Source organism: Meles meles, chromosome 3, assembly GCF_922984935.1.
Source record: "Meles meles chromosome 3, mMelMel3.1 paternal haplotype, whole genome shotgun sequence".
Lineage (NCBI taxonomy): Eukaryota > Metazoa > Chordata > Mammalia > Carnivora > Mustelidae > Meles > Meles meles.
The window spans coordinates 170,702,549-170,718,211 of NC_060068.1; the positions used below are offsets into that span (position 1 = coordinate 170,702,549).

The 15,663-nt window shown below is 45.7% G+C and overlaps 1 protein-coding gene across 2 annotated transcripts in view; it reads left to right on the plus strand.

The window, feature by feature from the left end:
• Positions 1-1,881: 1,881 nt before the first annotated feature.
• MYO10 (myosin X) overlaps positions 1,882-15,663 on the plus strand; it is a 216,753-nt gene continuing 202,971 nt past the window's right edge. Inside the window, exon 1 of one of the 2 annotated variants that reach the window (XM_045999501.1) lies at positions 1,882-2,395. In XM_045999501.1, coding sequence (XP_045855457.1) covers positions 2,375-2,395 — 21 coding nt within the window. In that variant the 5' untranslated portion in view covers positions 1,882-2,374. The remainder of the gene's footprint in view (positions 2,396-15,663) is intronic. The other variant, XM_045999500.1, reaches the window with a different exon arrangement.

Below are 15,663 nucleotides of genomic sequence, written 5' to 3' on the forward strand. Positions count from 1 at the left end.
TCTAATATTCACATGTTATATTAGTGTGGTCCATTCGTGACGATGGATGAGCCAGTATTGGAAAGTGACTTTGAAATGACACGGCCAAGGACATACAGTACATTACTGACTGGGTGGTTGCTGGGAACCAAGCCACACCTGCACCCTCCTCGCCTGAACAAGCGGCCTGGTAATTTCTCCTGAGAGATGTTCTGTACAGATGAACACCATAATGACTGTAATTGTTTTGCCCCCCTCCACCTCCCACATCTGAGCACAGGTGGCTGCTTCGCTCATTTGACTAAGCACTTTGGCTGGTGCCTGTGTCCTGGCTCCATCTTCATTTTCCTTGCCACCGGGGACGCAAGCTTTAAGGGCTTCAGTATGTCCACCTGTGAACCAGGGCACACAAACACTAATTTATACTTTGACTCTTTCCAAAGGCAAGGGGGGGGGGGGTGGGTCTCAGGACATTTATGCCTGAGCACTGCTCTGAGGTTCAGGTTTCAAACATGCTTGGATTTTCCCAGAAGGATTAAAAAAGGATGCTTCATCCACTCATTCTGCAAGGCAGGCGGGGGATACACATTTTAAAGCTCAGTGTCCCCCTGTTGAGGAGCTTCTAGTCTCCCAACCAAAGAGAGGCAGGACACCAATAAAAAGATCCTTAAAACATACAGTTTCCTCAACAGTGTTAGGAATAAGGCACACCAGGTGGTTAGGTAGGGCTGGAAGCTGGATGAGTGGCCTGGCGTTTTGGGGAAAGCTTCCCCTAGAGGATGTGACTTTCTGATTTAAGCTTTAAGGATGAGTAGCAGTTGGCGAATCCCCTGGAGAGAGCCTCTCACAACACTTGGGGTGAAGAACCAGTCGTTTTTGTTTCCAATTTGCCGATACCAATAGTAGAACCCTGCTGTGCCGGGTATGACTCACTACCGAGTCTGACAACACCAAAACTGGTTTATACCCGGTTCAAAGAGTCCACCGATCATTCGCTTGGTGGTTGTGGCATTTTTTAAAACTGCTACGAAAGTTCCTGGACCTTTGCTCGCAGGTTTTCTACCTGTTACAGACAGGATCCAGTTTGCAGGCCAGCACAGGGCCACCCTTTGAGGGCACCTGGAGGTTTGTTGGAAACGTCCCCACTGAATTCCAGTCTGCATTTTAACAAGATCCCCGCGTGATTCCTGGGCACGCTCAAGTCTGAGGGCCTGCCCTAGAGGAAACTGTATCACGTGGGGCTGACCCTTCACCCATCTCACTCGCCTTTGCCTGCTTCCTTTAGATCGAGGAAAAGGGTTACATTTTTTACGGCAAAATTGGTCTTTCCTCTTCCAGGTTACAAAACTGCATTCTCCCGCTGCTAGGAAAACGTCTTTTAACCTGACTGCAAGAGAGAAACTCAACACGGGAAGGCAGCTTCCAGAAATTCTGAGGAGCCTCGGTTCCCCGCTTTGATCTGGCCCAACAGACGGGGCAGCTCGGCCGACCGCGCTTCCTTCCCCGGGGTCGCTCATCTGCCGATCTGCATTAATGAGATCCGTGTTGAGTCTGTTCCAGGGGCCGCTGAAGATCAAAGGCACAAAAGAATCCCCCAACCCCTCCTCCCCGGTGACTATTTAGTCTCAATCACCAGAGGGTAGAGTCTACTCCCCCGCCCACTCCTGGGTGGGGAGGCGGGGACCCGGGGAGGTGCAGCCCCAGCCTCGCCTTCCCCTCCCGCAACCCAGGCCGCGTTTGCCCCAGGCGGAGTGGGCGGGGCCGGCCCTGCGGAAGCGCGGGGCGGGGTTGGCTTTGGGCTGGGCTCCTGGAGGGGAGGGGCGAGGCGGCCGAGGTGGGAGGGCCGGCTGAGTGGGCGGGGCTCGGCTCCTGGCGGGGCGGGGCGGGGAGCGTGGGCGGGGCGAGCGCTCCTGTCTGCGAGTCTCGGAGCGGCGGTGAGCCGGCAGAGCCCAGGCGTCCGAAGCCTTACCGCGGTGGTGCTCGCGCGGGGAGAGCCACTCCGGGCTCGCTTTGTGGCCGCTGTCCCCCTGTCGCGGCCAGCGCCTCCGGCAGGAGCGCAGAGGGAGGGGGGCGCGCTCCCAAGACCCCCGCCGCCCTCCAGCCCGGGGGAAGAATGTGTCACCAGCTGTTCTCCGCTCGCGAAGTAAAGAAGTAAGAACTTGGAGGCAGGGAGACAAAGGCTGCAGTTGGGACGGATGAGTTAGAGACTTGGGTTTGGGCAAACAAAAGGTGCGAAAGACGAGAAGGGGGTAAGGCAATGGCAGCGGGGGAGCCCCGCGGGCTCGGGTTCCTGGGAGTCGCGCCGTGACACGCATGGTTTCCCCGGACCGTCTGCTGGGCTGACTTCCGCGAGCCGGACGCGGGACTCGGGCAAGTCGGGGAGCGCCCTGGAACAATGGACAACTTCTTCCCCGAGGTGAGTGCGCTCGCGCCGGCCACCCTGCCGGGACCTGGCCCCGGCGCCCCGGGAGGGATCTGCCCACCGCGCCGCGCGCTCGCCGGGGACCCTGCCCAAAGCCCGAGAGGGCGAAACTTTGCGGGAGTCGCCTGAAATCACCCCCCCCCCCCCGGGAGTCTCGGGATGAGTAAGCCGGGCAGGTTTTGTTTGGTCCCGCGCTCCGGGACGTAGCGAAGGTGAGCCTCCTTCCGCGTGGGTGGCTGGCTCGAGGGTGTCACCGCGGCGCCGCGGGCGAGGTGAGGCGCCGGGGCCCCACTGCCTGGGTGCGGGAAGCCCAGTAGCATGTTCAACGGGGACGTGCCTTTCTCCAAGAAAGTTCTGGTCTGGAATTTCCTTTGCAAAGCGTGCCGGCTTCCTGTGAGAGGGGCGCAAACCCTTGCAGAGGAGACGGCTGAGAAGTGCGAGAAGGCAGGCGAGGGTTTAATCATTCACTGCGTTCTCCGCCTGCGGGACCTTTGGAGTCCGGGTTGCAGCTCTCACCGAGATGTACTCGTTCGGGGTTTGAGATCGGTCCAGAGGGGGAGACCAAAAGATCATGTACTTGTGCTGACGGTCCTGGCCGGATTTTGAATTCGAATTTAAAGAAAGTCGTTTAGGGCAAACCATGATTATTTTTAAAGTTTAAACTGATGCCCCGTACAGGGTCATTGAGGGAGGAGGGGACACCACGGTTACGTGAAAACCCTTAACTTGAGAACCCCTTGTCCCCTCCTCCCTGGGATCCGGAGTTACAGTGGTTTCTTGGCGGCTTCTCCTTTCTTGGTTGTGTTTATTTAATAGATTCTGTTTAAGTTTGAGGTTTGAAGTGGCTCAGAGTAAACTTAGTTGACCTAAGGGAGCCTGATGTGACTTTCATTGAAAGCCAGGGGATGTTTTGTGAATCCAGGACCGTTTGGAATCTTCCAGCAAATTACACTGGTTAAGGTTTGCCTCTGTTGGTCAACTTGCTTTATCAGACTTAACTGGGTATAATCAAGTCATTCAAGTCATTCAGCCTACTGGATGCTTACTTACTGTATTCTCAGACAACTTTTTTTTTTTTTAAAGATTTTGTTTATTTGACAGACAGAAATCACAAGTAGGCAGAGAGGCAGGCACAGAGAGAGGGGGAGGTAGGCTCCCTGCCGAGCAGAGAGCTGGATGCAGGGCTCAATCCCAGGACCCTGGGATCATGACCTGAGCGGAAGGCAGAGGCTTTAACCCACTGAGCCACCCAGGTGCCCCTCAGACAACTGTTTTTAATGGCCAAAGTGATATATTCTTGGTCATAGTAATGTCCAATTTTTTTCAAGTTGTATCTCATATGTGATGCCCACATTTGCTGTGAGAGGAAGGGTGGAAAGGCATGAGTCATCGTATTTTTACTTTTAAAGAAATCTGTGGTTAAGACTATAGCTTTTTTTTTTTTTTTAACCTATAGACTTTTGTTTTCATGATTGAAAGAAAGCACCAGAACTTTTTCAGGAGTTGCAGGTTAACCAACTATGAGGGGCCAATGGGCTGTTTTAATTGCCTTCATCTGTGAGGAAACCTAGGCTCTGCCTGCTCGACACTAATTCATAACTTTTGTTTTGTTTTGTCTTATGGTTCCTTTGGGAAAGCTCTTAAGATATAGGATTTGTGTTCTGTTTGTTGGGGTTTCACTCCCGTTGAAGCCTGGCTGTGGACCTCGAAGGGAGTGGGGGTTGTGGCCTCCCCTTGGGGAGAACTCTGCCCCCTAGTGCAAGTTGGGGGAACTGCAGGATAACGTGCGTCCACTGTAACCTGCCCTCACCTTCTTAGCTTGGCATACTTTTTCCTTATACCATATTTTGTTCGGTGTAAGGAGACCTGGTTGTTGTATATTATTTCAGCGATTCGTATATAACATTGAAGTTGGGCTTTGGCGATCATCTACACCCCCTTCATTTCCTGGATGATGAATCTTAACCTAAAGACTTTCTGTCATTTGTCTAACCTTGGGGAGCTTATTACAGAATCCAGAGCCTTTTTTCTCTGTTGTTGGTGACTTGAGTACTTTTGGGAAATTTGCATTTATTTAAAGTTACGCTTTTAATCTTAAGTAGTATTTGTATTAGAATATTTCTAATCAATCTTCAAAGTTCCATTCCTGATTTTGAGTGGGAGGCCATCAAGGCCAGAGAGGCAACATTGTGCTGTGTTAATTGGAGACAAACTCTTAACCTAGGTCCTGTCTCTCTCTGTTAGTGTCTTGCAACAGACCATCCTTTTGTTAAATTTGGATAAATTATCCAGTAAGAAAATCATGGGATGGGGCGCCTGGGTGGCTCAGTGGGTTAAAGCCTCTGCCTTCGGCTCAGGTCACGATCCCGGGATGCTGGGATTGAGCCCCGCATCAGGCTCTCTGCTCTGCGGGGAGCCTGCTTCCTCCTCTCTCTCTGCCTGCGTCTCTGCCTAGTTGTGATTTCTCTCTGTCAAATAAATAAAATATAAAAGAAAAAAAAAAAAGAAAATCATGGGATGTCCTTAGAATAGAGACAGTAAGTGTGGCAGTGATATGTTTCCAAGGACAGCCAAACTGTAGGGACTCAGCAGAGTAGTGTCCTGGTAACTGGCGTCTTTGCTAACTTTTTTGTCCTTGTGATCTAGGCATAATGACTGGCTGCTTGTTGGACAACAGCTTGAAGCTAACACTAGCAATTGAAAAAAATAAAATAAACAAGATGTGGCGTGTCTTATCTTTATGTGCGTATGACCAGATAACAGAATGGGGACTTCTTGTGACTAGCAGCTGCTGTTTAGGGCTGGGCCAGGGTTTCTCAAACTGGGTGCCATTGACATTTTGGGTCACTTAATTCTTTGTTGGTGGGAGGCTGTCCTTTGCCATCCCGGGCCTCTGCCCACCAGGTGCAAGTAACGCCCCCAAGCTGTGACAACCAGAATGTCTGGCGACGTTGCCAAATGAGCCACAGGGAGCAGAATCACTCCCAGTTGAGAACCCCTGAGCTAGCTCGTGGAGCGTTGCCTCGTGGAATTAATTCCTCTGTGTGTTGTAAGCAGAGACGTCTTGCCTGCACTTGCCTGCTTTAAATAGCATCAGGCCTTTTCCTGCTGACCACTAAGATGCGTGGGAGGCTTGTGCCATCCGCTGATGGCTACTAACTTCCAGACGATCCCCAGGTTTGGAGAAGCTGAGTGCCCCACATCCCCCCCAACAGAGTTGCACTTCCTTCGCGACCTTACATTTTTATGGCTTCTCTCAATTAAATTGTGTGCATGCTTCTGGGAACACTTGTTTTTTTAGCCTTTGGAAGTAAGTTGTTAAATTTACTGTAGGCAGAAACGAAGTTGAGGTATGTCTATAACCAGCAGCAATTTTTTTTTTCTTTTTAAAGCAAACAGAAAGCCTCAACCAAGTGGCAAGACTGTTTTGCAAACATGTTGTTGTTATTTTGAAGTGGATGCTGTTTCCATGTCCCCGGGGCCAAGTACAGCACCCAGGGTCCTAGAGGGGCCAGTAAGCACCAGTTGAACACATAAATGAGCCTGACTTTTCTGTTTTCTATTTTAGGAATAGGTGTGGCCTACTGGCTGTTCAAACAAAAGATCTTTTGAGGATTATTAATGGAACTTACATGAATGCTTTGATTTTTCAGAATATGTAAAATGTACACCAGTATGAACCCAAATACAAATATAGAAACCAGGTTATTACCATCTTAAGATTTAAATTGCTCCTGAAGACATTTCAGCTGCACCTATTTCTCACGACCTGGTTCACCCTCCAGATGTTAGGTGGAATCCCCTGCCTTGTTTCCACTTAATTTGCCAAGGTGTCTTGGTTTAGGTGGTTAACCTGGAACTGTTCAAATATCTTTTTAAGCTGGAAGGAGTTCTGGAGCCTATGTTTCCTCCCCTTTCCATAGTACTTTCATTTTGTTTTATATCTTATTCCTTGTCTTGATTAAAAAAAGAAATAAGACTTATTTGGGGGTGCTCTTTCCCTCCTCCCCACATCATCTCTCAAGGACTTCCTTGTTCCACCAGTTCCTGAAGGTGACCCCTTTGACTGCTATGAAGTAGAATCAGACCGTTTGTTGGTATCTTCTGTTCTCACAGTGGCGTTACGGTGCCTTCCTTGCCTTTTCTGCACACTCTCTACAAATTTCTATTGTCAAATATTCATTTTTAGGCCCCTGCCTGTTTGGGGACAGCAGAGCCCCAAGGAGCAGCTGCAAGCAGGACACTTGTTGCCAGCAGGGAGCCCTGATCCCCCTGGCCTGGCAGGGAAGGGCTGCGCTCCCCAGATCATGTGGCCTGCTGTTCTCACCTCTCAAATCAGGCATAGACCAGCGCGGAGGGAGGAGAGAGCAGTGTTTGCTTCTCCAGCGCTGCTGGCTTTGAGGGGCGTCCCCTCTAAGGACCTGAGCCTTGAATGTACTCTTCTGTTAAAATTGGTAGGAAATAGGGTACGTTATTTTTTTTCCTTTTTTAAGTTTATTTTTTATTGAAGTAAAATTAACATATGGTGTTATTAGTTTCCGGTGCACAGTATAATTCAGCAATCTCCGTGCTCATTGTGATTAAGTGTACTCTGTATTCCCTTCTGTCTGTTAGGGATATCTTATTAATGGGTTTCAAAATTTTGCATTCAGAGTAACTATTACATAACATTTTCATGTCCTCGGCAGGGAACATTCAAGAATGAGCAACCAGTGACCTCTATGTTAAGCTTGACAATACTTCCCTGTGCCTGAATGCCCCTAGTTGGAGTGAAAAGGGTCTCATCCTTAAAAGTAGAAAAGATGTGGTTTTTGAAAACCTGGCTGTACCCCTCTCCCCTGCGGGATCTTGGCTTTTCTGACCTTCCTGGGCTTTATTTCTGTGGGCATAATCATATCAACCTTGCATGATTATTAGAATTTGAGATGAGATTTACTTGACACATGGAGCTTAGTTATAGAAACTAAGTAAGAGTGAGTGGCTCTTGATGGTGAATGGAATTCCAGTATTCAGTGGTGCCGAGAAACCTTGGCCTTCCAGCTGTTCCCCAGTATCATTTCTTTTCCTAGATTGCATTTATTTTCTCGCTTTCAACCTGTATACTTCTGGCACATTTTCCCTTTCCAGAGTTCTGTGTGCAGCATGTCCGTATTGCTAGTAAAATCAGGCTCACATTCCTTTGTCCGATTTTCCAGGCCCTCTGATCTTACAACTCTTTATTCTTTTTTCCCATGTGAGTTCTGCTCCTGAGGATCTCTTACTGGTCCTGCTCCACGCTTTTGTGTGCCCGTCCTCTCCGCTGATCGGATGTCCTGCCTGGCTACCTCCTTGCTTGAAACCATCCCTGACGGGTCTAGTTTACGATGACCCCTGCCTCTCTTTCTTCCCTCTGAACGTGGCTCCTCCTCTTTCTGTCCTGGTCTTGTTAGGAATTTACCCTGGTTAGCCAGAGCTTTACATATCTTTTTCTTTTTCCCCCTTCTCAAATGAATAAACAGAGTCTCAAGAGGTTGACTATCCCATTTACAAGTTTTCTCACCTCCTTTGCACAGAGAGGTCCTTAAGGAAGGGATCTTCTCCTTCTATAGCCTTTATTTTCCCCTGAAGTACAGATCTTTTTATGGTGGGAGGGGCGATGCTTTTAATGTTTTTTTCCTTGATTGTAGAGCATTTTATAATTCCTCGAGGTCAATAATCAATACCACTAAAGTTTACGGAGAGCTCTGTGTGCCAGGCACGTTCCTAAATACTTGATACTCAGTAGCTCCTTGGATGCATTTGACAGCTCTTGGATTAAGTTCTCATGAATGGAGAAAGTGAGACACGGAGAGGTTAAGAAAGTAGCCCAGTGCCCCGCAGTTAGAAAGTGATCATCAGGATTTGAGCGCACACTTGTGTCCCCAGATTCTCTGAACTCCTCACTGCCATTCTTGTCTGTCCTGTTGGTGTCATTTGCCTTACGCTTTTATCATTGCTTCTGGGCTCTTTGAAGTGCTGTATACAGTAGGTAGTTCATAAATGATCTTTGAGCTAAACTGCCTGAGAGCTTGGGGAAACACACACACTCCGGAAGCATTGAAACCTGGCGGGAAAATGTTCATCCTGCCATTCATTTTTATCTGGTTTGCTTTTTACTTTAGAAAGACCCACCTGCTGTGTCCTTGTGCAGTGTGGTTGGGAAAGCTGCTGGCCCGACGTCAGGACGATGGTAGGAAAGTTTGTGTAAGAAGATACTTAAAAAAAAAAAGAAGATACTTAAAAGACTCTCTTTTTGAGTTTCATTAGGACTCCTTCGTCTACCCAGTTCTGGCTCTCTCTTATTGCGGGGTTTCTCTTTGAGGTTTTCTGATGGAATGTTCGCTCTCAGTTCAAGATTCTGGCAGCCTCTCAGGGTTTCTCCTCGTTGGTTGTGTTTTACTTGTTAGCAGTTTGGTGCTCGTGGCATGATCACCCATAGCAGAGCTGAACATTTCTCAAAGAGCATTTCTAGATTAAAACATCTTGCTGCCTGACTGAGAGCTTTTTGGAAAATGTGTCCACCGGGTCTGGAGTATGAAACTTGAGTCCCCAGTTTAAATCTAGCGTCTCCTGTCATGTGACATCCTGTCACCTGACTCTGCCAGTTATGGGGGGGCGGTGGATGTAGGGTTGGGGAGGGAGGTGTTAGGGCTCTCTGTTGAAATTCAGCCTGAGTAAGCGGGGAACCCCTGGGCGTTGTAAATTTAATAACTCTACCTTCAGTATCTGTTCTTCAGGATTAAAATCGTCTCAGTATGGGATGCCTAGGTGGCTCAGTCGTTAAACATCTGCCTTTGGTTCAGGTCATGATCCTTGGGTCCTGGGATCGGCCCTACATCAGACTCTGCTCTGTGGGGCGCCTGCTTCTCCCTCTCCCAGTCCTCCTGCTTGTGTTCTCTGTCTCCGGTCTCTCTCTGTTGATTAAATAAATAAATACAATTAAAAAATATATATATATTTAAAAAACCGTCTCTATAAAAATATTTTCCATGCAGAATTTTTTTTAATGAGTTATTAGCAAAGAAAAGGTAGGCGAGGTTCAATTTTTGCATTTTGGGGTTGGCTTATCTTTACCGCTTGTTGGACATTTAGAGGTGAAGATAAAAGATTTAGAGGATGTTGCAGTAAAATATTAGCTTTTTTACTTGGCCTGTTACCCAACATAAGGTCTGAAAATAATTCCATAATTGTTTTAAATGTCTCTTTTCTTTTTTCTGGTCCATTAGTAACATATAAGCAGTGCTCGTTGACAGTGGTATGTGTTATGGAGAGAGGTGGTCTTATCTCCAAAAGCCTGTGTTTGTGAGGTCTGCTTTTTCTGTGTTTAAATTTAAAAGAAGTTTATCCGGAGCCCACATGCTCACGTGTGCAGCAACCATTCATCTTTGGTTTCACTGTCTTCTTAGATATTTAAATTGTGCTTTAAAAACTTTTGTTACACATAAATTTACTATGTCGTTACAGACCTAACTATGTCAAAGTAATGTACTATTTGCCACGTCATTCTTAAATCCATTTCTTCTTTCCTTAATCCTGCAAAGAATATGTACTAAATTTAGAAAATGACAGAAGCAAGAGACAAAAACTGCCTGGGTCTTACTTTTAATGTTTTGTTCTTTCCGTACCTCTGTATATATGTTTCTAGAAAAGCACACCTATACTATTTTCCTCTTAAGAGTTGATTGCGAAAAGCTCTAAGTGTCAAGAAACTTGCGTGTGTCATTTTCAAGGTCAGGGGCAAGACTACAAAGGCAGACCCTGTATCACATATCTAAATATTCAAAAGTTATAAATCAAGCTTACAGACTAGTACATAAAACGGCTTTGCCTACCTTGACACATAGACCTTTATTAGGACACAGTCAAAAACATTTGTGTAAGGCTATGGTTTTTATTGCTGAAAGTCAGCAGAATATCAAAGGTAAATGAAGATAATTATAGTTGCACATGTCTGGCCGTTCGTTTGATAGGCCAGTGATGTTTGCATGAGTAATAGACATATAGTCCATAATATATTTTCCATAAATCCATTTCTCTTGCCCGTATTTCAGCAAAATCACTAAATTATATGGTTATAGTCAAGATTTTCACGATTTATGTTTTATGGGCAGTGACACCAACGTAAAAGACCTTTCTTAAGTCCTAGTGGTTCTTTGATTTTTAATGAACTTCAGTTTGGAGAAGGCCTGCTCTGTAAGTCAAGACTGTAGTTACTGTCATTATCAATAAGAATCCGTATCGTAATGTTTTCCTTTTTTAAAAATACAGTATAATTAACATAGTGCTATTAATTTCAGGTATACAGTTTAATGATTCACCAACTATACATTACTCACTGCTCATCAAGATAAGTATACTCTTAATCCCCTTTATGCCACTCATATAGCAATATTTAAAGAAGAAGATTGCATATGATCATTGATTTTTTTTGCAGAAAGTACTAAATATTTTAATTATATAAATCATATTAATACTGTGAATTTTCAGTGTTGTTCCTAAAACTTTTCAATGCTGTGTACGTTATAAAGAAAACAATTCATTAAAAATCTGTTTTCAAATGGAACTATTCTTTAATGCATCTTGGCCACAAAATAATCTGTAGAAAAATGTGTTTGGGGTTAATGTGTGTGTGCGTGTGAGTCTTTTCCTTCCTAGTCTTACAATTTTTTTTTTTTTAAAGATTTATTTATTCGACAGAGAGAGACAGCGAGAGAGGGAACACAAACAGAGGAGCAGGAGAGGGAGAAGCAGGCTTCCCGCTGAGCAGAGAGCCCCACGCAGGGCTACATCCCAGGACCTGGGGTCAGGACCTGAGCAGAAGGCAGATGCGTAACAACAGCCACTCAGGCACCCCCATACAAATGTTTTTATTTCCTTAACTTGTATTACATATTTTCTTGAAATTTCAGGGTTTTTGTTTGTTTTTGTGTTTTGTGGTTTTTTTTTGTAAGGTTTTAGTTTTTTTGAGAGTGTGCACAAGGTAGGGGAGAGGCAGAAGGAGAGGGAGAAGCAGGCTCCCTAGTGAGCAGGGATCCCTATGCGGGGCTTTATCCTAGGACACTGGGATCATGACCTAAGCTGAAGGCAGATGCTTAACCGACTGAGACACCCAGGCACTCCTGAAAATAACATTTTCCACCAAAGTCCATGATTCATTCTTTGAGATAACTTTTTTTTTTTTTTTTTTTAATGGTCTTTGTGACGCACAGGCACACTCTGGAGTCTACAGCCCAAGGTAGGAGTCCTAGGTGTCTGAGTCCTCCTGACATATATCATCATTTATATGACCATTTTAGGTTGTTTCTAGTTGTTTGCTTTTCTAGAAAACAGCACACCAGTGTTCTTATACCTAGATCATGGTACGCTTGTCTGATTGTTTCTTGAGGATAAACTTGCCCGGGAGTAGAGATGTTTGATCAAAGAATTGGCACATTTTTAATTAGATGATTTAGCAGTGAAAGTTTTATGAGAGTTGTCCCTGCAGCTTAAGTACAACAGGCACAGCTGAGATGCGCCATCCTGATGTGTTTAGGACAGTAGGGATTTTGTGACTTCTAATTAGAATCTTAATGACACACATTATTTCACAAAGGAAGTTATCACATAATACTAGACTTGTGTCCACTGTCAGGTTCTCCTCTGAGCTGCAGAGGGGAGAGATGATCTCAGATGATTACAAGCAGGGCTGGTGATTCACATCAGGCCTCAGAAGATCCCTGTGTGGGTGCTGATGTTCATTTAAGTCACCAAAGTGCACAGGAGGGACCTGGCTTGACCTTGGGCTTTACATTCTGGGGGTGGGGGCGGTGGGGGGTGGGGTGGGGGTTAGCACTGGTCATTTGTTTAGGGAACTGGTCATGGATTTTTTCTTATAATTCTCATTCTTTTGTATTGTAAATATCCTTGTGTGTTAACCCCAGGCCATAACAGCGACAAGACAGAGGCGGTTCTAACTGTAGGGATTTAGGGAACCTACAAAACTGTGTGTGTGTGTTTTACTTGAAAGCTTTTTCTTATTTTTCACCCCCATGAAATCTTTTCCGTGGACTTTGAAGTGAGTGTTGAGTACAAGGTGAAATAACTACCCCTTTTAGAGTATATGCTGTTGTCATTTAATACAAGTTTGCATCTGCTTATTCCCACCCCCATTTCGTTCTTTAAATGATGGCAGCTAAGCCTTCTTGGGACGCTGAAAAATGCAACAGGATATTCCTGTCATCCCCCAGGATCTCAGCAGGACGGAATGGAAAGGGGATTTTTTTGATGTAAGCCAAGATGGCTAAGGCCATCGAGAGTGTCCTGAGTGGTGAGTTTGAGTCAGGCCTATGGTGGTGGCCACAGGGAGACAGTCTTCCAGGTGAAGGGTGTGGCGGGAGAAGCCAGGCCAGGCAGCGGTGGGCAGCTGTCACCCAAAGGCTTGTGACTCCACGAGGAGCTGTGCACTCAGGTCCTGAGACTCTGAATTCCACCGGACCGTCGGAGCGCAGAGATGGAAAAGCATCTCTGGGATTCTTGCCCTCGGCTGTCCTGGGTGTTTGGGAGGGAAGCCCAGTGAAGACAGCCCAGTGTGGAAGCAAGGGGAGTGTTTTCCCCAGTCATTTCTTATGGGTCAGGGGCTCCTTCTTCCTACTTCTTACTGCTTCTGGTCCCGTGCTTTGAAAACACAGTTTATTGGGCACAGGGGAAATGAAGAAAAGAGACCAATCCTCTGAAAAGGAACTCTTTAACTTTGTTAACCCCCAGGTGAGGGGCTCTTGATCCCGAGGGACTGGGCCATCTCTAGCTCTCCCAGCCCCAGCTGCCTTCGCAGCTCCCGCCGCTGTCCCTGCCAGCCCTCTGTGCCCTGCCTGTCCCCACCTTGGGTCCCTGACTTTGCTGCCTCTTTCCTTGTGTAGTTAAAATACGAGCGGAGAGTGCTTCCTGAGCCCTAGGGAGATGGTATTCTCCTCACCACCCGGCTTGGAGAGCAAAGAATTTCTTCACGTACAAATTTTCTTTATACCTCTGTTTTGTTTTGTTTTTGGAAAAATGCCCACTTGTTCTTGTTTTCTCCACGATGAATGTGTGTAGAGTATGACGAGTGTTTCCGCAACAAGTCGGTGAGCTGTGCTTATAAGTGTAAGAGACTTTTTTTGTTTAAACTGCTTTATATATTATATATGTGTAAGATAAATCTATGCGTATGCGTGCGCAGGTGCTTGTCTGTGTCACGTGCACACATGCGCACAAGGCTCGCTAGTGTAACGTGTGCACACAGGCACAGGGCACCTGCACACCGGTGACATGTGTGATCACACAGTGCACTCGTGTGTAACATGCATGTACACACATGTACACGATGCATGCCCATACACGAGTGCACAGTATGCATTCACCCATATATCTAACACACGTGTGTGCACACACGTGTGCATGTAAATGCAATCAAATACATACATGTGTTAGGTTTAGCATCGCAGTTCCAGACGGTGGGTCTGTCATGGCCATGCGTACGGGAAACAAAGTATCTCCCCATGGCTGTGCTGCCTAAGGGTTTGGTCTACATCAGGTAGGTGAATTGTTTGCTATTGAGAAGTTTTCAGTAGGCAGCATTTCTGAACTGCTTACAGTTTTCTATGAAGATAAAGTTTAGAAAAGCAGCCTGTGTACCTTTTCACATGTTACTTTCTCTGTTAGGATAGGGTCCTCAGAATACAGCTTCTTAACCAGAGGTCCTGGATTTCCTTAAGATTTTCACTGATCAGGGATTTTCTCAAAGCTGCCAAGTTCAAGGACACGAATTCTGGTGCATACTGTAAATTCTAGCACTAAGGTTTTCAGACCTTGAGAACCACTGAAATTTCGGGGTTTTTTTTGGTAACATAGCTTTTTTGGCTGTAACAAGTTCCTTCTTGCCTTTGGGCAGATCTGTTAGGTTGCTGTAGTTTAGGTTCTCAAACTATATTCACTTAAGATTCTCATTGAGAAGGCCAGTGCATCTTTTTTATAAATATTGACGGAATATATAAGTATGTGAATACATAATAAATAATAAAGATGTAATAAATAGAATAGAAAATGGAATCTCCTGTTGTTTTTCGAAATCTGTATCAGAAGAAAAACGTCTGCTAAAATGAACTCCTGGTTATATGTTCAGGACGAGATGCTTCCGTGTAATATCTTGGAGATGAAGCAAGCAAGTCAGGGCCTCCTGGTCCAAATTGTGGAGGGCAACTTGTGCATCTGTTTGTTCACCATAGGTTTTATTTTCCTGTATTGTATAATCATAAAAAAAAAAACTAAAGCACGAGTCATCAGTTCTAAAAGTGAAAATGGAGAGCAGACCTAGTTCTAGGTCGGCGGCTGATGGCGGACTGTAGGCAGTGTTAACAAAACGTGCCTCTGACATTGCAAAATCCCGGGGAGGTGGGAGGGCTCTCCATGGGAATGTAGCTCTGTCCTTATTCGCCTGTTATCTTTGTGAGATCAAGTAGATTCCTTTTCAGCTGGGGCACAGAGAACTAGGTGATTGTACCCAAGACCTACCACCAAACCATGGGTCAGAAATACAACTCAGGTTATGTCCTTCGAGTTTCTTAAAATCCTCCTGGACCCTTCAACCTCCCCCAGGTCCCTAAATGTGACTCTTTATAGTTGGCATGTGCACGAGAGCTCGGAAATAGGATTCCTTCAGAACAACAAGATGTTACTGTAAAACATTTGATGAAGTTGTTAGTGATTCCCTCTAGGAAAGCAGAATTGTGGCAACTTCTTTTAAAAGATGATACATCCTGTCTTTAGCACAGCCCAGTTTAGGACAAAATTTTCTTTAAAAAAAAAGAAAAAAAAAAGATGCCCTAACAGTGTTCTCTAACTCAAGTAAATAGTGTATTTGTCTAAGGAAGAAATATGATGTATACTTAGGATTTGACATAATGTGGGATTTTGGTAACGATTTGAATAAATGGAGCTTGGGGTGTGGCTAAGCCACAATACAATCTTTTCAGCCTCCGAGCCATCTGCTCTTTCTGTTATTCAGCTTAACTTGTGAAAATGTATTGATCACTTGATAGGGACTGTGCTAAATTCTTTACCTGGATTAATTCGTATAATCTGCCCAATACTCCTTTTTTTTTTGGGGGGGGGGAGCATGAGAGAGAGATCAAGCCTGAGGGTTGGGGGGGTTGCAGAGGGAGAGAGAGAGAGAAACTCAAGCAGGCTCCATGTTCAGCACGGAGCCTGATGCGGGACTCAATCTTATGACC